The sequence below is a fragment of the Trichoderma reesei genome, assembly GCF_000167675.1.
Source record: "Trichoderma reesei QM6a unplaced genomic scaffold TRIREscaffold_4, whole genome shotgun sequence".
NCBI classification, from domain to species: Eukaryota; Fungi; Ascomycota; class Sordariomycetes; order Hypocreales; family Hypocreaceae; genus Trichoderma; species Trichoderma reesei.
Genome location: NW_006711151.1, coordinates 1741211 through 1768755, shown reverse-complemented (window position 1 = coordinate 1768755; position 27545 = coordinate 1741211). Strand labels below are relative to the sequence as shown.

The 27545-nt window shown below is 55.2% G+C and overlaps 9 protein-coding genes across 9 annotated transcripts; 4 read left to right on the top strand and 5 right to left on the bottom strand.

Moving 5' to 3' along the window:
* Positions 1-340: 340 nt before the first annotated feature.
* Positions 341-3321, top strand: TRIREDRAFT_120860 (protein kinase). Its single transcript, XM_006963458.1, has one exon. It carries the CDS (start codon positions 563-565, stop codon positions 3038-3040), a length of 2478 nt encoding a protein of 825 aa, XP_006963520.1. The 5' UTR covers positions 341-562; the 3' UTR covers positions 3041-3321.
* A 57-nt stretch (positions 3322-3378) lies between these two features.
* TRIREDRAFT_57568 (uncharacterized protein) lies at positions 3379-6451 on the bottom strand (the record flags this gene model as incomplete). Its single annotated transcript, XM_006963256.1, has 3 exons — positions 3379-5075; positions 5134-5559; positions 5611-6451. 3 exons carry the CDS (start codon positions 6449-6451, stop codon positions 3379-3381), a joined length of 2964 nt encoding a protein of 987 aa, XP_006963318.1.
* Positions 6452-7310: 859 nt separating this feature from the next.
* TRIREDRAFT_105192 (uncharacterized protein) lies at positions 7311-8494 on the top strand (the record flags this gene model as incomplete). Its single annotated transcript, XM_006963457.1, has 2 exons — positions 7311-7347; positions 7419-8494. 2 exons carry the CDS (start codon positions 7311-7313, stop codon positions 8492-8494), a joined length of 1113 nt encoding a protein of 370 aa, XP_006963519.1.
* A 401-nt stretch (positions 8495-8895) lies between these two features.
* TRIREDRAFT_105191 (uncharacterized protein) lies at positions 8896-10149 on the bottom strand (the record flags this gene model as incomplete). Its single annotated transcript, XM_006963255.1, has 2 exons — positions 8896-9975; positions 10096-10149. The coding sequence occupies 2 exons, from the start codon at positions 10147-10149 to the stop codon at positions 8896-8898; spliced, it is 1134 nt and encodes a 377-aa protein (XP_006963317.1).
* Positions 10150-11010: 861 nt separating this feature from the next.
* On the bottom strand, positions 11011-15483 carry TRIREDRAFT_105190 (uncharacterized protein; the record flags this gene model as incomplete). Its single annotated transcript, XM_006963254.1, has 4 exons — positions 11011-12733; positions 12800-14594; positions 14648-15296; positions 15400-15483. The coding sequence occupies 4 exons, from the start codon at positions 15481-15483 to the stop codon at positions 11011-11013; spliced, it is 4251 nt and encodes a 1416-aa protein (XP_006963316.1).
* A 918-nt stretch (positions 15484-16401) lies between these two features.
* On the top strand, positions 16402-17315 carry TRIREDRAFT_105189 (uncharacterized protein; the record flags this gene model as incomplete). The annotated part of the gene is made up of 2 exons (XM_006963456.1): positions 16402-16527; positions 16626-17315. 2 exons carry the CDS (start codon positions 16402-16404, stop codon positions 17313-17315), a joined length of 816 nt encoding a protein of 271 aa, XP_006963518.1.
* An 850-nt stretch (positions 17316-18165) lies between these two features.
* On the bottom strand, positions 18166-20598 carry TRIREDRAFT_21846 (uncharacterized protein; the record flags this gene model as incomplete). The annotated part of the gene is made up of 3 exons (XM_006963019.1): positions 18166-18405; positions 18473-18611; positions 18672-20598. 3 exons carry the CDS (start codon positions 20596-20598, stop codon positions 18288-18290), a joined length of 2184 nt encoding a protein of 727 aa, XP_006963081.1. The 3' UTR covers positions 18166-18287.
* A 3293-nt stretch (positions 20599-23891) lies between these two features.
* On the top strand, positions 23892-24646 carry TRIREDRAFT_105187 (uncharacterized protein; the record flags this gene model as incomplete). Its single annotated transcript, XM_006963455.1, has 3 exons — positions 23892-23934; positions 24142-24161; positions 24458-24646. 3 exons carry the CDS (start codon positions 23892-23894, stop codon positions 24644-24646), a joined length of 252 nt encoding a protein of 83 aa, XP_006963517.1.
* Positions 24647-25391: 745 nt separating this feature from the next.
* TRIREDRAFT_76172 (uncharacterized protein) lies at positions 25392-27084 on the bottom strand (the record flags this gene model as incomplete). The annotated part of the gene is made up of 3 exons (XM_006963253.1): positions 26660-27084; positions 25627-26552; positions 25392-25565 (listed from the first exon to the last, which is right to left on the bottom strand). Exons 1-3 carry the CDS (start codon positions 26850-26852, stop codon positions 25392-25394), a joined length of 1293 nt encoding a protein of 430 aa, XP_006963315.1. The 5' UTR covers positions 26853-27084.
* Between the last annotated feature and the right edge of the window lie 461 nt (positions 27085-27545).

The following is a 27545-nucleotide window of genomic DNA, read 5'->3' as shown; positions in this document are numbered from 1 at the left end:
GCTGCTGTATGTCTTGCTGGCTGGCGGCCATCAGCATGCTTAGGCACTCTGTATTACGGTAGAGCCCATGATAGATCCCAGACGGGCACTTTTCTGATATCGTTTGCCATTGGACGAATTGTCATGCAAGCAAACCGCATCTGTTGTTTCATCATCAGGTTGATCGAGGAGCCATAATTGGCAGCTGGCCCAAACGAATGGCTGAGGCCTCACCCGGCTAAACCCCGCCTAAGCGCTGCGCCTCAGCCATTCGCTGCTCTGACACCTGGGACTCGAAGCTCAGGCATCTCTTCTGCCATCCTCTTGTCCATCGACAAATCATCTCCGAACACGACAGTTTGATCTCCATCTGGGGGCTGGTGAGTCGCGCCCCAAGATGGCCGAGGCGAGTCTGGATTGTCCCCTCAGATCCTCTTAAAGAGCGCGCAGAGTCGTGTGTGTCGTCCTCGTCACTTCACCCCTCGAATTCCGGCATCAAAAACACCAGCATCGTCTGTCCAAGCGTCTGATCGGCATCAACCCCTACAGCAGCCAAGGTCCAAGTGGGCCAGTTCCATGCATCATGTCGCTCCGAGTCCAGTGGCCCGACGTGTCCGGCACCAAGCAAAAGGCCCTTGAAGATGCAAAGAAGATGCAGAATGCCGTCGTCGAGAGCTGCACAAAGGCCGGCAAGGAACCCCCGCAGTATCAGCTGCAAGAGCTCGTCGGCAAGGGCAGCTTCGGCAGGGTCTACAAGGCAACTTCCACAAAGACCGGGCGGCTGGTCGCCGTCAAGATCATTGACATTGAGGAGAGCGACACCCTGAACCCTAAGCTCGCAGACACTTACAGTGATCTGCTCAAGGAAATCAATGCCCTGCAGCTGCTCAGCGACAGCGGTGCCAAGAACATCAACCATGTCATCGAGGCGTTGCCCGTTGGCCAGTCCATGTGGATGGTGACCGAGTACTGCGCCGGCGGCAGCGTGGCGACGCTCATGAGGCCAACGGCGCCCGGGGGACTGCAGGAGAAATGGATCATCCCCATTGTGCGAGAGGTTGCCGAGGCCATTCACTGGGTGCACGGCCAAGGCATCATCCATCGCGATCTCAAGTGCGCCAACGTGCTCGTCACCGAGACTGGCGATGTTCAGCTCTGCGACTTTGGCGTTGCTGGCGTGATGGAGACAAAGGTCGACAAGCGGACGACATTTATCGGGACGCCACACTGGATGGCGCCCGAGCTGTTTGACAAAGAGGCGGCATACGGGACAGAGGTCGATATCTGGGCATTCGGCGCCATGGTGTATGAGATTGCATCAGGTCTGCCACCAAACGTCACTGATGGCATCGATTTCGCGAGGCTTGGGTCGCATCTGAAGAACCATACACCTCGGCTCGAAGGTGATCAATACTCGGCAGGCCTGAAAGATCTAGTGGCGTACTGCCTCCAGCACGACGCCTCAGACCGGCCAACGATTGAGCAGGTGCAACAGCACAGGTACATTCAGAACACCGAGACATCGCACCCAACCTCTTCTCTCGTCCACCTGGTTCGAGCCTTCAAACTATGGGAGGCGCAGGGCGGAGACCGACGGTCGCTGTTCTCGGCCGGCGGCGCCCAGGGCCTGGCTGACCTCTCCATCGCCATCTCCAACGACGAGTGGAACTTCAGTACGACGGCAGCCTTTGACCAGCAGGTGCTCGATCAGGGCGACGCTCAGGATGTCTACGATGTATACGGATCCAAGGTGGACTTCGCCCCCGAAGATTACGATGAGACTTCTCGCCCATCAAAGCCCAAGTCCCGAAGGCGGCCTCCCCCTCATCTTCCGTCAGTGAAAGCACCTCTGGAGAAGATCTTTGACCCCAATACGATATCGACATACGAAGAAAACTCGAGGGCTTACTATAGCCAGCCGTTTCAGGCTCCCATATCAGACCTGCCGCTTCGCGATGAGAGCTCACAGCAGCCAGACGTGAGGGAGTCTCTCATCGATCTCGATGTATCTCTGCACGGGGGAGAGCTGTCGCAGTTTGTCGACATGGACACCATCAAGGCCAGCGATTCACATGCGTCGGTCGACTATGGGTTTGACGACCCGAGTTTTGTCAATGGCCCAATGAGCGATCCGATTGATCTGAAAGACAACAGGCGCACGCAGGATTGGAAGTTCCCCTCAATGGCTGCCACAACGACGGCAGCCCACCAGGATTTCAAATTCCCCTTTACCAACAGCGTTGCCCCGTCGGATGATGGCCGACCCCAACTCCCCCATCACGCCTCCGAGCCCAACCAGCGGACGGCCAGTTTCAGCGAGCTTGCACCGACTCCCTCAGACGACCACCGCGCATCTGTGGGCAGCTTGATTGATCTCGACATGAGCTTTGCCGACTCGTCGACTGACTTCACCCGTCCCTCAACGTCCTACTCTGATGTTGGGTCCATTAGCGGCTCGGAGATTGGCGGCACAAACCCCTTTGAGCTAGAAAAGCACGCCTCGCTCTATGTCATGAATGCCACAAATCGAGAGCCCTCAATCTATATCTCAGACGAGTCGGAGTATGCACACGTCATCACGAGCATCCCCGATCTGTCACTCGACGACGAAGTAAAGCACGATGAATCTCACATCAGCAAGGAATCCAATGTGTCTGCCTTCAGCGAAGGCCGGCCCTACTCCCTGAGCGACTTTGCGGACATGGATCCCGAACTGCCTCCCGAGCCGGCTCCCGCTCCCAGCACGCCCAAGCATGCGCCGTCGCTGCGAGAATACTCGCCAAAGAGCCGGTCTCCGCAGAGCACGTCCTCGCCCGTCACACGTCCTCGCCCTCCCATGCAGCAGCTTGACGCTATCCTCCCCCCGCTACCGGCTGGTCCCTTGCCGCAGGTCATGCTTGGACAAGCTTCCCCCGAGGAGGTCCGGAGCGAGCTGCGGCGGTTGGCCATGAGCCTTGGCGACCACTTGGCTACTGCCAATGCATATATATCTACCTTGCCCGTGCGGAGGAAGAGCACGCATACGCAATACTCGCTGGATCCAGAGGGTGGCGCAATTTAGTCTTTTTATTCTTTTCCTCCCTTTCGATGGCGGATTGCGAGACGACTTCAAGGTTGGGAGAGGCTGCTATATGACGGATACTTGGAGTCACAATACGGGGGTTTATGGTATGGATGTACAGTCAAGCAGCGTGTATTTGTTTTGGTTCAAAGTTCAAGGAGAGGGAATCTTTTGCATGTCTGGTAACAGCAGAGTCATAGGGCGCGATGCATGAGCCTGTATCTAGGTACCCACATCAGAGGAACTCTTGTTCTCTTTCCATGTGTCAATACATTATTTCTGACAGGTTTCCCACGCTGTTCCATGATGCTATCCACACCGTGAAACTCATGACCCCTTCAAAATCCAATCATGTTGCCCATCAACAAGGCCTGATACTTTTCAATCGCCTCCCCAAGCTTAATCAGTACTCCAGCCGAAAGCATCTTGACCTCATTCTCCTCCCCTCCATCCTCGCCCCTTATCCTATTAAATACCGTCGCAGCCCACTCCCTCGTCTCCACGACCTCGCGCCCCTGCGTCTCGCACAGTCTGCGCATATCGCCATCATTCACCTCCAGCAGCGAAGCCATGGCCACGAACCACCCCCTGAGCGCCCCAAGGTCATCTTGCGTGTGGACGCGCACAGCCAAAAGCAAATCCCATAGCTCAGACGTGAGTTGCGGAAGAGCAAGAGTAGAGGGACCAGCTGCATGGATGATGATGCCTAGCGTTTGAAGATACAATGCCAACAGGGCGGGATTCAGGATGACGGGCTTGGAGGAGCGGAGGGCGACTTGGAAGTGCGCTGTGAGGGGGTAGAAGAATGATTCTGCGATGAGGGCGGCGGTGGTGTTTGGGATGGAGCGGATTCGTCGAGGCTTGGTGGCCTTTGCCTTGGACTTGTAGCGGGACGTGAAGGTCGAGAGCTTGAGCATGTCGGGGCCGGTGGAGGCGTCGGCTGCTTTGGCGGCCATGGGCTCGAGGAAGGATGATGTGAGGGATTGGGCGATGGTGTCTATGGCGGTTGAGGGCAGTGCTTTGAGTTGGGATGGGCTTCTTGCTTCGCCTTGCTTGGGCGAGTCGATGTATAGCTGCTCAATCTTGTCTGGGAGACGCTTTGAGGGAAACGACGCGGCGGCCTGATATTCCGAGGTATCGAATCCGGCGAGTTCTCTGGCTGATAAACCAATGGCAACGAGCACCTGCGTTCGCTGTGACAAGGAATAGTCACCCTCGAAAAAGGTCCGGGAGAACCAGGGGGCCATGGTCTTGGGCTGGGCGACTATCAAGGCTATCATGCCCTGCAGCTTCAGGTCGTTGAAGTCTTCAATGTCGAACTTGTCTTGCAGTCCGACGAGTAGCCCCGCGAGCTCATCCGCGTGGGAGCTCACTTCCATGCCAAAGTTGGCCTTTCGGCGGATCAACAGCGGTGCCGTCTGCAGGGCCAGCTTCTGTTTGTCGTAGGATTCTGTGTCGCGGAGGTAGAGGATCAGGTCGCGGATGTAAACGGGGGCCTTTGGCTTGTTGCGCTGGACCAATGTGGCGTCGTCGTCGGAGTCTTCGGGGTCAGAGCCTTTCGCATAAGGTACAAGATCTTCATCGTCTTCGGAAGAGTCGACCTCTTCGATGATGGCTATCGGCTTGATGGTGGAGATGCTGGGTTCTGGCTTCGCCTTGGGTTTCGCTTTGGACTTTGACGTCTGTTTCTGTGATGGGCGGTTCTCTTTCTTTGCTGGTAGCCCTATAGCTTCAGCTTTGAGAATAGGCTCCATCGAACCAATTTCGTCAGAGACGGTGGTCAGAGACTTGAGCCACTGCGCTTCTTCGCTCTCCGTTTCTTCCATGTGAAAGTCAAGCTTCTGACTCTTGTCGTCCATTAGGGTCGAAAGAGATTCGCCAACAATCAAGCCCAAGAATCGAGCCCTTGCCTGGGTTGCTGCTATTCGGTTCGAGATTGCCGTCAGGTAAGAGCCGGATCTCACAATGATTCTCAGTTTAATGGGAGATAGTCTGGAAACGTAGCCTGCACTGAGAAGTAGCACTTCGGCATGGACTAGCAGGAGTCAGTGCGATGCAGCAATGATGTGTCTGAAAGTTAAGAGGGCCGTTACCATTTTGCTGTAGTATAGCCGCATGCTTGATGTACAACTGGTCACCAAACTGAGCCAGACTTTTCTCGAAAACAGTCGTAATCCCATCCTTATTCTGAGCTAGGACTGCGAGAACGGCTCTTCGAATGCCTACAGCGTCCCCTAAGCCGGCGCCAGACGATGAAGTGCACCAGGAGACAAGATGGTTGTAAAGACCTTCATTGCCCTTGATGACTGCGTCAATGACTCCGGCAGCGGCAGATATGAGTGTGTTGAAAGATGGAGTGCCCAGGTCGAGGCCATTCAGGTGCTGGGCAAGGTGTTGTAGCAGAATATTCATCGTTCTTTTGGCGCTGGATGACTGAGACAGGCACACTTTGGAAAAGTCCTCCGGGTTGCTTCCCTCTCGCAGCAGAAGGCCGTCAATGACCGTCTTTACAAGGCTCTCTGGCGACAAGTCAGTCATAGTCAGCCATGTCTTACAGAAGTTCAACATACCCTGATAGCCTAGAGATAGGCCACGCTGAAAGACGTCTGAGCAGAATTGCAGGTCATGCTCGGTCTTTATGAGCTTTGCCCAGGCAATGACGTTGTGTGCAACCCATTGCGTAAACTTTGCGCCATCAGCTGGCCATGTCGTTTTGGCATCGACGTTTTCCGAGCCAGCAACTTCGATTGCTTCGGCGGCGATGGACAGTATTCGTCCCCCGGTGATCAAGGAGAGCAGCGCCTGAGATTGCACCTTTCTCAGCGCCTGAGTGGCCAGCCTTTGTGTTGAAGCTGTCCACAAGGCTTGGATAGCAGAATCACCCTCTAGCACTGTCGCTAACACATCGAGAAAGATACTAATGTGTAGCACCAGATCAATTCGCTTAGCCTCCTTCGATCCTAGCTTGTGCTCCTGGATGAGGGCCTTGAGATGAGTAAGAACGGCGTTGAGCCCGGTGACGCTCTGTAGACAGGCTACAAACAGATGCAAGTCGTCGCGACCATCCTCGGTGCCGGCACTCGCTCCGCCTTCTTTCAACAGCGTCCAGTAGTTTGCAGCAATATCCGTGACCAGCACATGGATGATGGCTGCGCTTTTCGGACCTGGAACATGGACGTTGAAAGCGTCGGGCTGTGCGGCATCCGTGGTGAGATACCGCAGAACTCGGACAAGGGAGTCGTAATCGGGCTGGTTCCGGAGGATCTCCAGAGCCTCATCTGGCGAGTTCACCTGCGAAACCTTGGGAAGATCGACCACTCTCTTGGTTGAGCTGACCTCGGAGAGCAGCGGCTGGGCGTCCTTTCGAGGCTTGAGATATGTGGTGCTGACCGGGGTCAGCAGTTCGTCCATGGCCGCTGCCTGGGCTTCTGGAGATGGCTCAAAGGAGGGTTGGCTGCATTTGAAAGGAAATGGTACATTTAACAGACGATGACGAAGCGGTTCAAGTGCTGGACAGACAGATGAAGGTGCAGAGATGAAGATGAAGATAGAAGAGGCAGAGCTTCAAGCTGTGGTGGACGGTCAGGACCCCACATTCACCTGAGCTCACCGGTCCCTCACCGACCCCTCACCGAGGCTAGGACGAGCTCCTCCCCACCCTGCCATGCTTGCCTAACAGCTGCCCCAAGCTTCCGTCCTCCATAGCACCTCCGGTTTCTGCGACTCTGTCCGGCATCAACTTCCTTTCCTCTGCCTTCACCTCTGCTTTTCCTCCTCTCGATACGTATCGATACCCTACGGACTCCTATTCAGCCGTCATTTGCCCCGATATGAGTGTCGAAATGCAAGATGCACCAGCTATTGACGCCGATAGGGAAACAAGACGATGGTCAGCCAGTGCCCGACCCCCAGCTGGCGATGCGCCGAGCAGGAGCATGTGCTGACGGGGAGATGCAGGAAGTACCTCGAGCAGATCAGACGCAATCCGGGCCCGTTTACAAACCCAGAAGCCGTAGAGGAAGAGTTCCTAGCGCAGTTTGAGCGATTCAAGATCCTGTATGTACTACAAAGCACAAGCACAAGCACAAGCACTACTGTAGCAACGAAGCAGAGCCGGATGGAACAGGCATCTGGCTAACCAGACACAGGGTCATGTGTGTCCCACCTCGCACCGATACTACTGCTGGTTTGCTCCAGCTGACGACTGACGACTGACGGCGGTGGCAGTGGCGCGGGCGGCCTGGGATGCGAGATCCTCAAGAACCTGGCCATGTCCAAGTTCAAGGATATCCATGTGATCGATATGGGTAGGCGCATCATGCACACGCCGCCCAACTCTGCGGCTTGGACTGTCACTAATCCGATGCGCCGAGTTCAGACACGATCGACATTTCGAACCTGAACCGACAATTTCTCTTTCGAAAGTCAGACGTTGGCAAGTACAAGGCCGAAGTCGCAGCCAAGTTCGTCGAGCAGAGGGTCAAGGGTGTTAAGATCACGGCGCACAACAAGCGGATCCAAGACTTTGACGACGAGTTCTACAAGCAATTCCAGCTCGTTATCTGCGGCCTGGACAGCATCGAGGCTCGGCGATGGATCAACGCCATGCTGGTCTCCATTGCGGAGGAGTCTGAGGATCCCGATGGGGTCAAGCCGCTTATTGACGGCGGCACCGAGGGCTTCAAGGGCCAAGCCAGAGTCATCTTCCCGTCCTTCACCTCGTGCATAGAATGCCAGTTGGACATGCACGCCCCCCGAGCCGCTGTTCCGCTGTGCACCATTGCCTCCATCCCGAGACAGCCGGAGCACTGTATCGAGTGGGCGCATGTCATTGCTTGGGAGCAGGAGAAGCCCTTCCCGAAGCTCGACAAGGACGATCCCGAGCATGTCACATGGATCTACCAGAAGGCCCTCAAACGCGCAGAGGAGTTCAACATCCCGGGCATCACGTATTCGCTCACGCAGGGAACGATCAAAAACATCATTCCCGCCATTGCTTCAACTAACGCCATCATCGCCGCGGCGTGCTGTAATGAGGCCTTCAAGATTGCCACCACAACGGCAACGTGCCTGGGCTTTGAGAACAACTACATGATGTACTCTGGTAACGACAGCATCTACACGTATACGTTCAAGCACGAGAAGAAGGACGACTGCCCGGTCTGCGGGCGAGAAGCCCGGCCCCTGGAGGTTGACCCCAACATGGCGCTGCAGGATCTACTGGACTCGCTTGCCGTCCGCCCAGAGGCCCAGCTGAAGAAACCATCCATTCGGGCGGAGGGCAAGACACTGTACATGCAAGTCCCGCAAAGCTTGGAGCAGCAAACGAGGCCCAACTTGAGCAAGTCTCTGAAGGACCTGGGGCTGGAGAATGGTCAGGAGGTTGTGGTTACCGATCCTGCGTTTCCCCTGGAGTTTAACTTCTACCTCAGGTTCAAAGCCGAAAGCTCCTAACACTACAGTTCCTTTTTCATTCATTCGCATGACGATGGAGTTTACTACGTTCATCTTGGGCATATTCATGGCGTTGGAGACATGTTGGCGGGATCGCGAATACAATCCTTTTTTTTTCCACTTCGGAAATGCAATTACTATACTTTCACTTTCTTCTTCTTTTCTATTGCATGCTATCATGTATGTTCACCTTTGAACATAATCACAGACTCAGCATATCAGGTAAATTGATTCTTTTTCTTTACTCGATTTTACCCTTGAGATATACACGACACAGGAATATGTGAATAAATAACAGCATGTGTCAAAACACGCGATAACCATGCCCCCCCCCCCCCATTTTATGTACAAAAACGCCTTCGACCAAAATTCCGAAAAAGAGTAACACAAGGAAAAGCAATTTACTGAACCATGTTGATGACCTGCTGCTCCAGCTTCTTGCACTTGAGCTTCAGATGCTTTACCGCCTCAAGGAACAGCTCGTCGCTATCCCACTGTCCGGTGCTCTCAATCGAAAAGATAAAGTGGTCTCTTCTCCGGCCGAGCTTGACCTTGCCCTCGAACTCGGGGTGCCGCAGCGCCTCCCTGCTGACGGTGTCCTTCATCGTGTCCTTGACGACGGCCTTGAGCTCGCCCGCATGGCCCTCGTAGCCACTACCCGGCCTGCTGGCCTCCTCGCGCGAAATCTTCTCGAGCCCGATGACGCCCTCGGGGAAGCAGCGCTGGAATTTCTCGGCGTCGGCGCCGATGATGGGGCGGGTGATGTTGATGAGCGGCAGGAGGCGGTACGAGGCGGTGGCGACGGGGGAGAACTTGGAGTGGTCTGCGCCGATGCCCTTGTGCATGTGCATGGCGAGGTTGATGGACTGCTTGGGGCGCAGCTTGGCGATGAGGATGTCGGGGTTGACGGGGGCGATTGCGTTCTCGCCGCTAAAGTACTCGACCTGCCTGCCCGTGGGCACGAAGACAATGTCCTTTGCGTAGACGTGGGCGTGGTTGTAGGCCTTGAGGGGGTCCGTCTCGGTGGGGGAGGCGTCGGGGTTGACGGTGCAGGTGACGTTGAGCTCGAGCCGGACCGTGTTCCAGTCGAAGCTGTTTGCGTAGGGGTCCTCGCCGGCCTCGGGCTTCTTATACCACTTGAGGAAGTTGTGGATGCCCTCGCGGCCGCCGTTGAAGGGGATCAGGCCCAGGCGGTGCGCGAGGACCTCGTCCTGGATGACGGAGGTGTTGTTCTCGATGTAGACGTCCTCGATGGCGAGCGTGGGGATCTCGGCGATGAGGATGCGGCGGAAGGCGTTTGCGAGGGAGGCGTCGATTCCGACGAGCGAAAAGGACGCGTCGTTGGGCTCGTTGCGGTGGAACTGCACGGAGAAGGCGGACTTGAAGCGGTCGATGGAGAAGGCGTGGTCTTCGCCGGGGAAGTGGCCGGGGAAGTCTGTCGAGGAGACGTTGGAGACTGTTTCCTTGTTGATGCCGACGGTCTGTTTTTTGGAAGAAGAAGAAGAAGGGCATTGCTGTCAGTTACTTTGGAGCTTGTGGTGATGATGATGATGGGGTCAAGATGGGGAGGTTGAAGCTTTGAGACGGAATTTCGGACGTACGTTTCTGCGCAGCTGCTCCTCTTCGCTGGGAGCGGAATGCCGTGAGGGAGCCATGGCGGGTGTGTGTGTGTGTGTGTGTGTCTGTGAGTTTTCTTAGAGGGAGGGAGGGAGAGGCAGAGAGGATGAGGCAATGGGCAAAGGTTCGGCTCGGGTTGGTTATGATCTGGGGAAATTTTTTGAAAGGCGATAAGCAATTGATGATTGATATGGAAATTTAGCGCCTCCGAGGTGAGTTGTGTCGGTGTGGGAAAGTGGGTTCACCGAGGAGGAGAGGGTCTGCCGCTAGACTGTTTTTGGTGCTTTGCTGGCATTGACTGTCGAGGTACGTACAATGTACTTTGACGTGTAAGATGAAGTTACCTACCTAGGTATGAGAAAAAGAGGAGAGGAGAGATCAGAACTGTTGCTATGGAGGCACTGAGCTAACTTCGTTCATAAGAAACTAAGGTATACAATTTCTAAGATTTGACCGCTCTCAAGACCTGTGGTATTATTGAAGTCATGCAGTCCAGCTGCCCACTGACGCACATGCACCTCGCCAGCCGGTGATCATCAACCATCAACCATTGCATTTTCAACCCCCTCCCAACCAACACATGCCACAATTGCATCCTTCAGCCTCCAATCTCTCCATCAAAATATCTCAGAAAAAAAATCTTCATATACCACACGTAGAGTATCATAACAGTAATGGCGAAGCGATGGACGAAATGATGGCCGTGATAAGCTGCTGTATTGCTTCCGGCAAACTTATAATGACATGCTACTACTATCTAGCCCATCGATATCCTCCTTTCCAATACCTAATGTTACATCCTGTCTGTCCAAGCAGCCCTACCCTGCCCTTTGTAAGAGCTTTTGTCAGTCTGCTCGTTGATTCCCTGCCTGCTTCTCTGTCCGCTTCTTGCGATGCAATCATTCAATGTCTTCCATATTCCACACACTGACGCCCTTCTTCTGCACGCTCTCTTTCAGTCTGCCGAGCACCGCTTGTCGCTTGGCTCTCTTGTCCATCAACTCTCCCTTTTCTTCCCTGCTGAAGCCGGTGACCTTCTTCCGTGGCGTCGCCGCCTTGACGGGAGTCCCAAAGGACATGACGCTGCCCGAGATACTCTGGCGCAAGCTGCGAGAGGGCGTCGCCTCCGGAGAGAGCAAGATGCTCCGCCTTGCCTGCGGTGTCCGGAAGGGAGACTCTTCTCGGCTGGGAGGCTCCAGCCGCATCCTTCGCAACTGCGTCTCCAACACGTCAATGTCTCCGCTGCGCTTCTCCACCATGCTGGTCATCTTGGTAATCGTCTTCATCACAGCCTCCACGGTGGGAGCGTTGGTAGCACCCCTACCAGAGGCGCCAGAGAGCGATGCAATGCGAGTCTTCAGGAGGGTCAATGCTTCTTCCGCTTCGGCGAGAAGCTTTGAAAAGTTGGTATACTCCCGCCTCAAGTCATTCTGCTGCGCCTGCTGCTCTGCACTAAGAGGGAGCGACCGCGCAGCATCTGCCTGGTTGGGATCGACCCGCGTCATGATGATCCGCTTCAGATCTTCCTGCTTGGCTCGGAGTCGGTGCATGTCTCTGGCGAGTTCCTGGCAGGCCTCGAGCTTGTCGGGGAGGTCCTGCACTCGGCCTTCGTCCAGATCGCCAAACAGCTCAACGTCGATGATCTCGCCCAGGTCGCTGATTTCGCACAGTACCCAGTCATCCGGATCCTCAAGGTCATCTGGAGACCGACCGTCGGGAACGCGGTTGTCGGTATGGCCTTTGATGAAGGCCCTCACGGAGCGGGCATTGAGTCCCAGTGTGTCAATCATCGAGTTGATATCCCGGTACACCGCCTCAACTTGGGCAGGGATGCTCTCCTGGGCCGGCGGTGCGATGTTGGAGTGAGCAATAAACTCGTCCAACTCCAGTGTGCCTTCGACTTCAGACGCCAGAACTCTCTGCACCTCCTCATCTTCTTCATCAATCAACAGCCGACTCTCCTCGGCTTGTTGTCGCTCCCTCAGCTTCCTCGACTGCGCGATGAATGTATCCTCGGCCGCCGTCTTGTCCTTGGCTGCCGCACTTGATGCGACGAGCTGCGCTCTCTTCGGGGCTACCTGCTGAGAAGAAACGCCTGGTGCGCTGGCAGACCTATTGGCTTCTGACGAAAGGGCACGGGCAGGAGCTGTGGCGGCTGGCTGAGAACTCGAAGGGGTTGATCGGCCGACCTCCCCAAAGAGTGGTCGAGTGGCTTCTGCAGAGCTCTTAGGCGTGCCAGCTCCCAGTCCGAGGTCTCGAGCCACGTCCACACCACTACCCTCGGAGGCATTGTCGCTCAAGTCGCTCTCCTCCTCCTCCTCTTCTTCCTCTTCTTCCTCCTCCTGCTCCTCGTCCTCGTCGGAAGCAGGCTCTGGAGCAGAGGGCAAGCTCGGCTGGGCCTTTTTCGTGGAAGAAGGGAGCTCGAAGCTGGGAGGAGAGGGAGCCTTGTTAGACTTTGAGGTAAAGCTCGACTTGGTAGGATCGGGCGGTAGGGGAGCGTCTTCAATGACTGTTGGCTTCTCCTCGGACGGTTTGGAAGCTGTGAGGAACGGGTTTGGTCTTGACGAGTCTGCTCCCTTGCTCTTCGCAGCCGTATCCTTGGCAGCGGCGGAGAAGAGAGTGCTTGGTTTCGAGGCAGCACTGCTGCCAAACACGCTGGGAGCGTTGGATGCAACAGATGAATCAGACGACTCTCCAATCTGATACGAAGACTTGCTGGTTGCGTCGGGAGGAAGAGGTGCGCTGAATGTTTCCACACTCTTCGCTGTAGGGGTCTTGGAGTCGTCGTCGGGTTTGGACGCAGAACCAAAGAGACCGGAAGTGGTGGCGGGCTTTGAAGCGCTTCCAAAAGACCCAAAGACACTCGAACCCGTCGGTTTGGGAGTGGCTCCTCCTGATCCAAACAAACCGCCGCTCGTGGTCTTGGGGGGCTCGGTTTTGGCCCCAAAGATTGAAGTTGTGCCGCTCGTTGGCGCAGCACCAAACTTTGAGCCCGACCCAAGCGTTGCTGACGGTGTTGTAGATTCAACTTCGGTTCCTGGAGACACTTCGCCGGTGTCCATGTCTTCGTCTTTGGCCGTCGCAGAAGCGTCGGGCGCCTTGCTACCCGCATCATTGAGGGCCGACCCAAAAGCCGACCCAAACATGGACGAGCCAGAAGGTGCTGGCGCTGTGTCATTCTCTGCCTGAGCTGGGTCAGGCTTGAACGAGCTCTCTAGCTTGAAAGGCGTAGAACCAAAGACGCTGCCAGATGGCTTCTCCTGGGCAGATCCAAAGACGCTTCCTGAAGGCTTTGGCGGGAAGGCCGTGTCTGTCGAGGTTGATCCGAAAGCGCTCCCAGTACCGGCAAGCTTACCGCCGCTACCAAAGACGCTACCTCCGGTGTTACCGCTGCTACCGGCAAGGGATGCAAACCCGCCTTGGGTAGAAAAGCTAGCAAAGCCTCCAGAAGAGCCAGGCGTGGAGGACTGAGCTGCGGTTGCAAAGGCACTCTGAGGGGCCTTGTTTGCGAAACTTGCAAAGCCCGACTGACCAAACGCAGGCTGGGCTGCCGATGTTGACCCTGCTCCCGCACCAGCGGATGCCCAAGGAGAGGCCCGGGTACCAAGGGGCGCCGCCTGGCCAAATCCTAGGGCGCTCGGCTTCCCAAACGCTGCACCAGCCGAAGGTGCTGATCCGAAAGCACTCGATCCAAAAGCCCCTCCACCAGCACTTGGTGCGGCCGCGGTGCCAGAACCTCCCGAGCCCCAGGGAGACGCCTTCTGGCCAAGCGATGCTGCCGAGCCGAAAGCAGGAGCTGCTGGAGTTGCTGAAGCAAATGGTGAGGCTCCCGCGGCAGAGAATGGCGAAGCGGAAGACGCAGCTGCTGCCGGCGCAGACGCCGCATCTCCTTGGACTGCCGTCAATCCAGGATAAGCCGTACCCTTCTTGATAGAGTCGGTATAGATGATCCACCACGAGCAAAGCACACCTTCGTGAGTGAGAACCCAGAAGCCTGGCAAAGGAGTAGGAGACTCTTCAAGCTCCTCATCGGACGGTATCGGCTTGTACACCTTGTCCTTGCTAGACAAATCCAACGCAATGCCGATGGGCGTAGAGTCCTCCATAGAATCGGTCATTGGAAGGGTTGGTCGCTTGGAGTCATCAAGCAACTCGGTGGTTGTGAAGACGCCGGTTATGGACTCGGCGGGTTTGTCGGTTGCCAGCGCATTCTTCGACCGCGTTAGCAAACCGATGTCGGTTGACGCTGTAGAAGAGACAATGAGGAGGTCCTGGAGGTCGGGAGGGAAGTCTCTTAGTCTCAGGATAGAGTGATGGGGGGTCTTGTCTGACCCGAAAGGCTCAACCGGGTCTGTAAGTTTCTGGTAGGTGAAGGATGAAGGAGGCTGGCGTGTGATGATGTGGTAGATGGAAGATGGGGGCGAGTCGTTGGTGGTGTGGATAGCAAGAAAGAGGTTGTTCTCAAGCCATGTGAGCGAGGAGACTGATGGACCAACTGTTAGCATGCGAATCCCATGAGAGGAACGGCGACCTTACCGTGGCAGTTGTCCACGTTGGGAGGTTTGGGAATATCGGCTTTGCCCTCTCCTTCGGGCGTCATTTGGTGGATGGTTCCATCCGCCAGTCCAGCACAGAGCTGCTTGCCCTTTGAGCTCCAGCTGATGCAGCTGACTTGCGTCTTGAGCGCATTGCTTATTTTCCGCTCCTGGAGATTGGCCATGTGAAGGTTGCCGCCATTTGTGACGATGGCGCAGAGTTCCGGAACAGTGGGATTCGGCACCAGCGCCCTCAGCGCCTCTCCGTTGGTCGACAGCTCAAACGCGGAATTTGTAGAGCCTTGAAGAAGACTCGACACCTCGTAGACAGCAAGGCCACCGCCAGATTCTGCGGACAGCACCAGGTAGTTCTCGTCGGAAGTGAAGACGAGTTGCGAGACCCTCATGGACATGGGAATCTTGAGCTGGGGCTCAAAGGCGCGAATGTCCGAGTCGCCATCTTTGGGGGCTTCGAAAGCTTTTCGTATCGATTCCGTTGTGGCGATGACGAGTTGGTCGGGGCCGGCGGCAGCAACCAGACCTCGTTTCGAGGCGACACTGAGGAGCGAGGAGGTGGCGGCAGGAAGCGTCTCCCAGGTGGACGTGAGGCGAACCTTGGCATCGCCGGCGATGGAGAGGAACCCGAGAGCCTGCGAGTTCTACATGTAAGTGACGCGATCATTGTCGACACATCTTGGTCGCACGACAATCAAAGATTTAGAGATCGTCAGCAAAACATGGAGAGCTGCCTACCTCTGTCTGAATCGTCTCCAGGTCAGGCCCTGCTTTCACATCTCCACTCATGGCGTTTGTCGAAGCGCTGAAGCCAAAGGACATTGCGTCTGCACAGATGATGAATCCGGACGGGTTCCGAATCTCTCGTTAGACCTCCAGCTGTTCCAGCATGAGTCTGCGGCGCGACCAACGAATCAGTCGCTGGAGCTCCCACCAGCAACCAGCAGATGCAGATGCAGATGCAAGCTCACTTATACCGGCCTTGGGAGCTCAATCCGGGATCAAAACCCGCTGAGAAAAGCGATGCCACAAAAGGCGCCTCCAAAAAGCGATGAGACGCGTCGATCTGGCGGTTGTTGTGGCTGGATGCTGATGATGTCGATAAAACACAGCGATCGATCAATCAGTGTTGCAGCAACCAACTGCCTGCGCCTAGGTATCGAATTCTACCGGGCGGTCTGTCGCGACCCATGCACGCTTACAAGCAACTTTTTTTCTGGGGAGCTCTGATGAGCGCAATCACGTGGCAGCAAGGCAGCTCTGGCCAATGGCGTCTGCAGCTGTAACCCCATCTGGTCAGTCAGCAGTACACCAATCAGAACTCTGGGACTCTGAGGTACCTAGTAGGGGAAGTCTGGTGGTGGCAGCTTTATTACAGAGGGGCAGAAGGAGGAACAGCAGGTGGGAGCTTAACCAAAGTACCGACCCCGCTAAATTCGGCTGCTGCGGTACCTGCCCCAGCACCTCAAGGCAGGAAGGCAGCTTTTAGCCTCGTCATCAGCTGGTGCTTGTTGGCTTAGTATAGCCAAACCAAACATCGACCTCTACTCTCTTCTACCAGCAACACCATTGAATCGCGAACAGACAAACCACCACCCGTGACGGCCACCTTCACAGCGAATACAGACTCGTGGCCATCAGCAGCACGGACAGCCTCCACTAGCGGACACACGCGAGATCTCGGGCGAGAGAGAGGGCACGGCTGGAACAGGGCATCAGCATCACAAGCAGCACCACAAGATGCCGGGCTTCGACTTCTCCAACTACAACCGCAATGCGGCCCTGCACGCCCAGGGAGTGCCTCTGCCCAGGGCCACGAGCACGGGAACGACCATTGTCGGCTGCATCTTTGACGGCGGCGTAGTGGTAAGTCGGCCGTGTCCCCTGTCCCTCCACGTCCATACCGATGATCACGACAATGAGAGCTCCCAACTAACCCCATCATCTTTCATCCTTCTCTCCAGATCGCCGCCGACACGCGTGCCACGTCAGGCCCCATCGTCGCCGACAAGAACTGCGAAAAGCTCCACTACATCTCCCCCCAGATCTGGTGCGCCGGCGCCGGCACCGCCGCCGACACCGAGTTCACCACCGCCCTCATCTCCTCCCAGCTCGAGCTGCACTCCCTCTCCACCGGCCGCAAGCCCCGCGTCGTCACCTGCATGACCCTGCTCAAGCAGCACCTCTTCCGCCACCAGGGCCACATTGGCGCCTACCTCGTCGTCGCCGGCTGCGACCCCACGGGCACGCACCTCTTTACCGTGCACGCCCACGGCAGCACCGACAAGCTGCCCTACGTCACCATGGGCTCCGGCAGTCTCGCCGCCATGAGCGTCTTTGAGACGCAGTGGACGCCCGATCTGTCGAGGGATGCGGCCGTCAAGTTGTGCAGCGAGGCTATCCTTGCTGGTGTGTGGAACGACCTGGGTTCCGGCTCGAATGTCGATGTTGCTGTCATCACAAAGGACAAGACGACGCTGCTGCGGAACTACATCAAGCCCAACGAGAAGAGCGCCAAGCTGCAGAGCTACCGCTTCCCCAAGGGCACTACTGCCGTCTTAAACGAGAAGATCATCACTAAGAGGGACATTGGCCGATATGTCACCGTCGTCGACCTACCAGTTGAGGGAGAGAAGATGGATGTTGATACCTAGACGGTTGAGAGGATGGCAGGGAGAGTGTTCTTTTTTGCGATGAACATGGGTTGTCGATGTCACCGATAAAATAGTAAACGAATGCTAGAAATCAGACAAAGGAGAATCCTAAGCTACCCATATAACGACATGACGGCGAAACTGTTCCTTTTAGAACGCCCTCCAGGGATGACAACAAATGTGCTCTGTCGAGTGCTTGGGGAGTGTTTTGGATTTAATGAATCTCTTGCTATCGCCTTGATTTTGCCCTAGATAATACGAGACGTTTCCCACAACGTCCGCTTTCTGGTTTTGGATATATCGAAAAACAGCCCAACGCCCGGCGCAGCGAAAAAGAAATAAAAAAAGAAGAATAGGAAATTGACCAGCCGCACTCTATACGGACTTAAAATCGGGAAATAAGGGAGAGGGACAAAGGAAAAGTAGTATATGTGTACGCCTCACAGCCAGCCTTCCCTACAGATATGAAACAGAAAATCAAAGGACCTCCCCGAAGGTTGAAGGTTAGAAAAAAGATGGAAAAGGGGGTCAACAGAGGTTGGGATCGAGGAGAAGAAAAGAACCAGAAGTGAAGAAAAACAAACGGCAGGAGTCGTATGCTCCCAACTGGAGGAGAAGTAAAAGAAAAGGGGGTCTAGCGAGCTCTTCACACGCCCGGAAGTGCTTTCAATAGTACACAGAATAACGCAGGTAGCAAAAGATCCCGCCTCTACTAGTACGCCGACACAAGCATAAAGAAGCGAAGAGTAACAAGTCGGAAGAAGAAAACTTATAAAAAAGGGGGGGAGAAAAGACACAGAGGAAGTGAAAGGGCTAAGATAGAAGAGAAAGAGTAAGGCAGGCCGATAAGAAGAGATTCCCAAGAGTAGGTGGTCGATGCGAGAACAGCCGAAACCCGTCAAAACTCCGGTATAGATGGCTGAAAGAAGAGACGAAGAGAGAGATCATCATCATCATTAGGTCGGTCCCCCTTCACGAAGCGGGCTTTTTACCAAACATTGCGCGTGAGCGAGATTTGCTGCGGGCTCGAGACTTCTTTGGCGGAATCTCAGGAGCATCCTCATCGTCCATGTATTTCGACTTGTGAATCCTGAACAGCCATCACAGTTAGCAGCATATCCTAGAAGGAGACGCATAGAATCGCAGTTTCAACATACCAGCTGTTCCCCACCATGCTCATGCCCTTGGCCTCTGCCATTCGGTAAAACTTGGCACTCTTCTTCAGGTTCTTCTTACAGCCGATGCCCTGCGCATAGCAGAAACCAGCTTCTGCCAGAGCATCAACATCGCCCCACGCTATTTAAGACACATTAGCAAAACAATCACCAGGCGAAAGTCTTTGTAGGCTCAACTTACTGCCAGCGATCTCAAAGCAGCGCAGGGCAAGAGCCTTGTCTTGCTCAATCCCCCACCCGTTCATGTGGCTCACGCCCAGTTCATAGATGCTCAGAGCAAATTGGGCCTTGTGGGTCTTGTTCTCGGCGATATTGATGTGCTTCCCTTCCTTGACCATCCCTTCATCTTCGGCCACCTCGCCACTGGCCATATCAGCGGCTTTTCGTAGCCACTGAACGCCTTCCTTCTGGTTGGGCTTCATGCCCCAGCCATGGCGACAGGCAAGGGCGTACAGCAGCATGGCTGTCGGGTGATTCATCTGAGCGGCGTGCCGGAGGTGGTAAGTGGACTCGTTCAGGGAGCCATTCTCGTGGCATTCGATTCCCTTGGCAAGATGCTGCTCGGCCGTCATTTCGGCAGCGGTAGGTGGCGCTGTGCTAGTCGTGGATCGCACAGACATGCTCGGGCGTACTGTCTGGGCTGAGTCGCTTGTGCCAACGGAAGCTGGTGCCCTACCTCTGGATGCTTCTTCAGACGGTCGCCCGGTCTCGTGAGAGGGTCTGCCGCGATTCGGTGGGGGATGGCCAAAGGGGCCAACGCTGGAGCTCTCTGAGCTGAGCTTGCCCGCATCGCTTCGCTGCCTGGTCATGGCACTGGAGACACTGGCAGCATCATCAGGGACACCGCGAGCAGAGGAGCTAGAAGGTCGAGTGGGTGGTGAGGGCGGCGCCCCCGCTTGAGGCTGGCCGTCTGAGGATTCGGAACGCTGAATTGACTTTCCTCGAGGCAGAACAAATTTGGAGTAAGTATGGGTTGCGCCCTCTGATGGCTGCTCCATGAATGCCTCGCTGTGCATGCTGATGGGTGTTTGAGCCGACTCGTCAGCCAGGATAAAGGATGGCTGACTATCTGAGGAAGCTTGTCGAATGGGATGGTCCAAATTCGGCGTGCCAGCTCGGCTCATGGGCCGAGAGAAGTTGAATGCAGGTCGGGGAAGAGGCGCGGACGACTCAGATGCGACGGATGGAGATCGTTGAAAGGGGGGCAAGGTGGAGGATGCCATGTGTGGCGGGAGGGCTGCGCTTCCAGAGGAAAGCTTTCGGGAAGGAAGGGACTGAACAGAGCTGGACATGATGCCAAAGCTATCCTCGTCCTGGGGCACTGGAGAGGACAAGGCGCTCGGCGACCGTCCAGGGAAGAGGCTTCTGGGTGGCGCCAATCCAACATCGTCGAAGGAGGCGCTCTGCTTAGGCCTGCTGCGAGGAGACGAGGGGTGCGGGGGAGCAGGAAAGGAGGTTAGCGGGGGAGCAGGCGACTTGGTTGATTGACGGTCCAGCTGAGAGAGGCCGTCGCTCAGCAGTGGTGATGGGGAACGGTCCTGACGTGCTCCAAAGAAGTCCACTGGGCCGTTTTGGTGTCCCATCTGCCGGCCGCGAGCAAAGTCGGGAATGTCTGGCACGTCTGGCAGGTCTTCCGGAAGGGGAGGCACGCCATCGTCGGGGGTAGGTGGGATTCGGCCCATGCGTGGGTGCATTGACCTAGGCCTCTCTTCGCTCGAGAAGCCGTCTTCCATGGCGCTCCGCAGTCCCAAGCCTCCCAAGCCCGCAGAAAGCGGAGGGGCGGGAGATTCACCGCGCTCAGATCCGGAGTCCTGCGACATGGATCGAAAGTACTCGGACCGGCCCTGTATAATTAGAGGGCTCTCGGCCGTGAGAGGGGGTAGTCGGCTGACGCGGTTTCCATCCTTGTTGGTCGTCTCCTGGAGCTGTCGAGCCAACAGCCGACTCTGCAAGGCAAAGGCATCCAAGGGCGATAGCTCGGGAGGGGCCTCCCCGGCAACATGGAGCCGCGGTGATCGAAGAGCTCGAGAAGAAGAGGCCGCAGAATTGGAGGACTGGGATCGCAGGTCCAGCAAGGACGGGCGATTGGTGACGGAGGAGTCTTTCATGGTTGCTGCTTGAAGCCCAGATCCAGCGCGTGTATTGAAGGATATAAGCAGTGAGCGCAAGCGCAAGGTGCTAAACGGGATAGATAAACAAGACACACAGGTCCCAGAACGGTATCATGAAAAGACCAAGCGGGACGCCCAACGATGCCAACAATAGCGAGCAGCAGAGCGGCCGGGAGGAGTTGCGGGTCGCGAGGGTGTAGGCTAGTCGGCGATGTCGTCGGCTTTGGTGTTGCTATTGTTGTCTCTACGACTGCGCAAGCACAGGCGCAGCTGCAGTAGCAAATGCCGTTGCAGGTCTAGGCGCAGATGAGGGTGCAGGGCTATCGTGGCAGTGCGGCGATGTTCTGATGACCGAACCAGCGAGGGCGTGAGATACTGTCGGGCGATCCAAGGGTGTCGTTTACGAGCGTCGGTGATAGGCGGCACGTTGGATCCGAGGGAAGAAGCGAACGGACAAGAACAAAAGAGAAGGCGAAGAGAATGCGTCAAGGACGGACTGGGGTGAGTTATAAGGGCGAATCGAAGACGGGTCGAGGAGGCAGAGGCAGAGGCAGAGGCGCGGTGTCAAAGGCGTCGGAGTCGCAGCGAGGCGGCGAGTTGGGTTTGAGGCTGGCGATTTGCAGAGTCCAAGGATACGAGGCGCAGGACGAGGGACGAGCCACCGAGTCGGTAGTAGTCCGCGGATGTGGCACTCGACAAGGTGCGGCGGCGCTGGTCACACGAGGGGCTGCAGAAATGGTCGCGGGGCGAAGAGAGAAGAGAGAAGATGGAGAAAAGAAAGAGACTGTAAAGAGAAAAGAAGAAGAGGGAGAAGAAGAGAAGAGGGAGATGGTGGCCCTGCTGGTGTCGCAGCAATTCGAAGGGCTCGAGGCAGGAGAAGGAAGAAGCAGAAGCAAAAGCAGAAGCGGAAGAAGAAGAAGAAGCAGCAAGAAGCAGAAGCAACGGCGACTAAGTCCTGCTACAAGAAGCCCGTTTGGCGGCAAGTTCAGCGCTTCCGCCGTGCCTTGTCTCACCGATCAGATCAGAAAAAGGCTGTGGACGGGGAAAGGAGGAAGACGAGATCGAATGGTACAGGTCAGGTACAGGCACGAGACGGCGGAATGGATACGAGAGGCACCGCAGCAAAAGGAGGTTTAGCACTCTTTAGCACTGTTTTAGCACTTTTAGCACTCATGGCCCTCTGAGCAGCCCGGTCCAGTGGCGCCCCGTAGCTTGGGGCTGGTGACTGGGTATTGGCGACCTGTGGACGTGGGCGCAGATGGCGGGTTGGGCAGGTACAGTGCACGGCGGCTGGACCCTTGGGATCCTTTGCGGTACCTCGCCCGAAAATGTGGCTTGACATTCCCTTAAGGTTCAAGGCACAGAAAAGGCTATTTGATGTCTGCCCTGGTCTCCTTGCTCCGTGTTGTTGTTTTCAGAGTGTTTCCAGCACCGGCAGAGGAACCCGAATCTCCAAGAGGCAATCCTTACCTTTGGAATCTCTCTGTGTAAGAGAGGATTAAACCGGGTCATTTTGAAGGGCTGCAAGGCGCTCTGTATCATGCACCGATTGACTGTGCTTGGCGACAGATGCCTCCATTGAAGGGTACCTCCTAGCATTGATGCCAACAGTACCTAAGGTACCTACCTCCCCTTACCTTAGTATGTACCTACCTCCTAAGTGATGATGATGTCCCCCATATAACAAGATGGCAATCTATCTGCTTTTAGCATTATCACGGAGAAAAAGAAGCGCAAATTCATCGCCATATGTAGGTATGTAGTAGTAGTAGTTCTCGTGCAACAAACAGCACCCCGGTCCCTGTGGCTTAAACGGCTGCAGCAGCCAGCAAACCGCAGGCGGACGGTAATACATGCACCCCGTAATAATCTCGGGCAATCTCCCCAGCATGTCGTGGCTCTTTGAGCGTCCCCCAGCCTGCAAGTCATCCGACCCTCGTTCTGTCTCTCGCTACTGATGGCTATTATGATTTGACTACCTACTAGGGACCTACAAGTATGTACGGATACGGTGCCATGCCGTCGCTAGCAGACAGAAGTTGCCATCAAAATTACATGGTTTTATTGGTCGATTCGTCTTTGCTACACCGAGAATATCGTTGCCCACTTCGTATTCTCCTCGGGCACGCTTCACACTTCACTCCACTGAAGCATCTAATACTGTACCTACATCAACCTCGAAACTTGAAGGCATCACTCCCCATGCATCTCGGAGTCCTCCCAGTTACGATACAACAATGATACAACACTCGCATGCAATCCCATCTGTGCCCATGTCGACCCCTCCCGGAAACATCCAGGTATTGGATCCTCTACTGTACACCCCACAAGCATCTTGAACGTTAAATCAGTACTTTTGCCACAGACCCAGTTGTTGATTGGCTGCTATTGTAGGTAGCTTCTTCAGTGATTTGCGTGTGACGATACCTCATCTCACATTTGCCACAACAACAAGACTGGCATCATAGGCCTTCAGACCTTCTACAAGTACTGTTAAAAGACATATCTCAAGTCCAGTATATATCTAGGCTAATCCTCTAAATACAGGAGAAGGCCACAGTCTTATAGGACGTCCAGCTAAGTAAGAAATAGTAGAAAATAGATAGAGATATAAAGTAATAAGCATGCTGTACCGCTACCTCTACACGCGGCCACTCTAACCAGTGCTGATCAGTAGCTGTACCTAAGCACTATCTGACCAATCAAATAGCGTACTGGGCCTTGTACTTAAATAACGTTCAAGATGCTTGTAGGGTGTACACCCAAAAGCCCTCCAAACTTGCCACTGCAGCCAACCCAGTCACGAGTACCCGGCATGTATTGCTGTACTTGCAGGCCCCCCCAATCTGGTGCGAGTTCAGGGTCCCTGGACTTGGATGGGCGCATTTGGCGACAGCCATCGTCTGGGGTGCAGCAGCAAGATTGAGAGCAGCGACGGCTTTTCCTTAGCTCAGCGACTTGGACCGAGCTTTTTCATTACTTTCAAACATTGGATGGAGAGGCTAAATTGGGTCAATCAATCCTTTGGGTTTGGGTTTGGCTGCAGATGCTGGTTACGGACACTGGAGCTTCTTACACACATGCCCTCTCAAGCAGCCCAGTGTATGTAGGACAGCTGATGTGTGTCCTGTTCTATTCTGGTCCCCTTTAGCATCTGTAGCGGCATCGTCGATCCCATCAAGTGGCAAAAATCTATGCATGAATATGCTGTCAGGTAACGCATATCTATGTAATACTGCAAAGTCCACGCAACTCAGCTGCGCCGTCTTCGTGGCAATTGAAGCCTCACAATGTCTATTAATACCTACCACGTACACGCACATACCAGGGCAGGTAGGTATCTACTTTGCCCACGTGCTCATTCTACCTATTTCCAGGTGTAGGTAATCGCAAACGTCGTCGGCAAATGCGCCACAACTTCAAGCTATCGAGCCATGTGCAGTCGCTTAACAGGGAGCCCATATGTGAAAGCGAGAATCATGGACCAAGAGGAGATTAGACCCTTGATGCTATAATTGTACCCTGAAAAATGACATGCAGCTTCATCATCTACATACTACGTATGTAGACCTACCTACCTAATGTCTGGTGTTACAAAGTAGGTACCCAGCCTACAAACTCGTACGAGATGATGCGCTGTGTTGCTGCGCGCTGCGATCTAGCACGACTCGCAATAGTAATCCCTTCCACGGAATCTTCCATATGATGAGGTCCGGTCGCACAGGAACATCGGCAGCGCATGCGCGATCAGGTCACTCAGTTCCTGCGACCTGACGCAAGGGGGGGGATTCCCCATAGATTGATAGTATGCCCAGAATCTTCATCTCCGTGGGCTAGGTACGCTACATTCCTACAGGGTCAGCAAGAGACAGAAAGGCAGAACAAAGTCCCTGACGAGAGGAAAAAATTAAAAGAGTCAGCTTGTTACACGGAAAAACAGAGGAGAGAGCATAAGAAGGAGGAGAAGAAGCTTGGAACTCAAGACTCCGCCACGGCAACGAGTGAAACAACGATGATGCAAATGCTAGACACTCCTCCCCCCTAAATGACGCCGCGTATTACTTTTCCATGGAGCCCTTTTTCTGAGACTAAAGTCAGGGCACAGCTGCGTCACCTGGAGCTGGAAGACCATTTCCCGGACATGTGTCTGAATCAGCTCGTCAACGATGGTGATGGTGATTCGGCATGCTCTGCGCCCCGGAGCTTCTGTTCGCGGAGTCGTCGGCAGCAGCAGCAGCATGTCCGCTCCCCTTGCTTCCAGCTCCAGCTTCGTCCAATGTCGGCTTCCAGGTCACGAGGCCACCTCAGCCCCGGCTCCGGACGGTTGTCGGCACTGATGCTCCGTTCTGGCTCCTTGATTAAGGCAGAAGCTAGCGGAAGAGCCCGCCATGGGCTTCTATTTTTATCCATCTTGCATATTAGTATTTCGAGATCGCTGCTCGATGAGCTTGGACTTGAACCACCAAGTCGATTCTTGTCAGCTTCTGCGATGGTTAAGACCTGGATGTATATGGGGTGCAAACATGGAGATACAGTTGCTGCTAGTCACTGCCAATAAATCCAACAAGCTCGTTTAGAATTTCAAACCAACTTCTAATATATACGAGATGCTGACAGGGCCCTTTTCAAGAGACAAGAAAGGATACAAAACATCCATACCAGCCAAAACGCCCTCGTCCATGCGCCCCGATATCCCATCACAGCATTCTACAGCGGAACCTTTTTTTTTTTTCTATTTTCTTTTTTCTCTTTGATTTTCCTTGATTTTGGGTACCTAGCGACAGTCACCCTCACTGATCCTTGGATCGGAGCTTCTTCAGCCTCGTAGCACCCTCAAACAGTCCTCGGTCAACAGCAGCAGCGACAGTCAAGGTACCACCGACAATCGCGCAGAGCCCGGACAGGAATCCGAGGAATGTCTTGGCCCGCTCCTCGCGGTTGATGACTTTCATGGGGGAAATGTCCTATACACTCGAGTTTTAGTTGCGCATGACTACCTCACAATTCACGGTAGATGGTACTTACGTAGGAGAAGAAGACGCCAGGGATACCATTTCTTGCGTGCAGCCTCTCGGGATGACCTTCCTTCGCATCATCGCCGCCCATCAGGCTTCGCTTGTGGCTGGTGACGGAATACTGGTGCGTCTCGATGCTGCCGTCAGAGTAGAATGTCGTAACGCCGCCGTTGGTGGTACTAGGCTTTCGCTTCTCCCAACCCAGGGGCAGATACGAGGTGGGAACAATCTTGACAAAGTACATGTAGTTAAAGTTGGGGTCCTTGGTGTCTTGGCGAGTGTTGTCCAGAGGGTTGAGATGGTGGTTGGACCAGGTATTCTTACCACCCAACCTCTCGATGACGGTGTCCGGGAGCTGGGGTCCAAAGCGAAGAGAGTGGATGATGTGGGTGAAGTCGTGCGACTTGCCCTCGGGGAGGTCCCAGTAGTTCTTAAGATCGTGGACGTGCATGTTGCCATTGCTGAAGCTTCGGCCAGGGGCAAGGTGAAAGTTTCCAATCACCTTGTTGACCTGCAACAAACCCTCGATTCGGCAGCCCTCCTCTCTCTGCTGATCCAGTCGCTCGGCGTAATGCTCTCTTTCGCACTGCTCCACGCCCTCGCCCCTACCAAAGGCCCATGACGCCAGCGCATACGCCTCCCGGACCTCGTCGCATGTGTTGCAGCACCCAGGCTTCTGCGCGGTGCTGGGGGCGATGGCTCCGTAGCAGCCGCCGCAGTAGTTGGGATCCAGATGCTCGGCCTTCTCGTGCAGCTGGGAAAGGGACTTGCTCTCGATTTCGCCGCCACCAAGCGCTGCGGGCTGTAGACGAATCTTGGTGATTCCGTGAGCGACGCCGTGCTGCTGCTCACCAGAGACGTCCATGACATCGAGCGTCAGCAGCTCGCAGGGCATATTGGGAAACGTCATGTTGAGGTGGATGTCCATTCGCTCGCCTGATCGACGGTCGCATCATGTTAGCCCATCCGTTGCTCGAGTGTCCCTATGCGCAAGGCGCAGGATCCCAGACGAAGAGATGACTTGAATTCCTCTGCCAACGTACCTCTGCCCTTGTCCACGACCAACTCCGGATGCACTACGATGCGCCGGTAGTCGGTCCATTCTCCCCACGCCAGAAACACCACTACCAGCAGCGACACAATGGTGACGATTCCTCCGCTTGTTGTCCGGATGCGCGCCTCGTCCACCGTCTTCGTGAAGGCATCGAGCCTTGTGAATCGCGACTTGGGAGGCATGTTGAGGGACGGGATGAAGATGACAGTTTGGACCAAAGCTCGAGCCGCTAGCAAAGCAAAGGTGCTTGGACGAGATGCAGCCCGCTTTAACCCAGGATAACTGTCGCAGCGCCGACTCGTGTGCAAGGACCGCAGAAACGAAAATCAAGCGACTCAATCTTCCTCGACAATTGCATCGACGGCGAGGAACCACGGACGAGGGCAGCGCAGAAGGGCGGCTGACACGAGGCGAGGTTGTCGAGCTGGATGGTCTTGAGGCCACCTTGTCGCAATCGAGCACCTGAAGCAGGCTAAAGGCACGGTCGCTATCAGCGGTGCTAGGCGCTGATTGTTCACTAAAACCCGGGGTCTCAGGGCGTCTAGGTGCCGCAGAGGCCCTGGAGCTAATGCGGGCTACGGTGACAGGGGGGGGTTAGGTGGCAGGTGGGTTGTCGGCGAATCTTCGGGTGCAGGCAGCTCCAGCGATCCTTTGCCTGTTTGGGCGCGGTGCAGTGAATGCAGTGAATGAATGACCGTATCAAGCCTTGGGCCGTTTCTTTTTCTGCAGAAACGCGAAGCTCTCTCCAACTCTGACCTCACATTCACCCAAGCTCTTCCTTCTCGACATCGTCACTTTGGTTCTCTGCCACCAGCCTCTGATACCCATTTGCGCCTTTTCCTTAACTTTTCTCTTCTCCGTATTTGACCATAGGA

Coding starts and splice junctions, on each gene's coding strand:
- TRIREDRAFT_120860 (XM_006963458.1), top strand. CDS start 563: ATGTCGCTCCGAGTCCAGTGGCCCGACGTGTCCGGCACCAAGCAAAAG.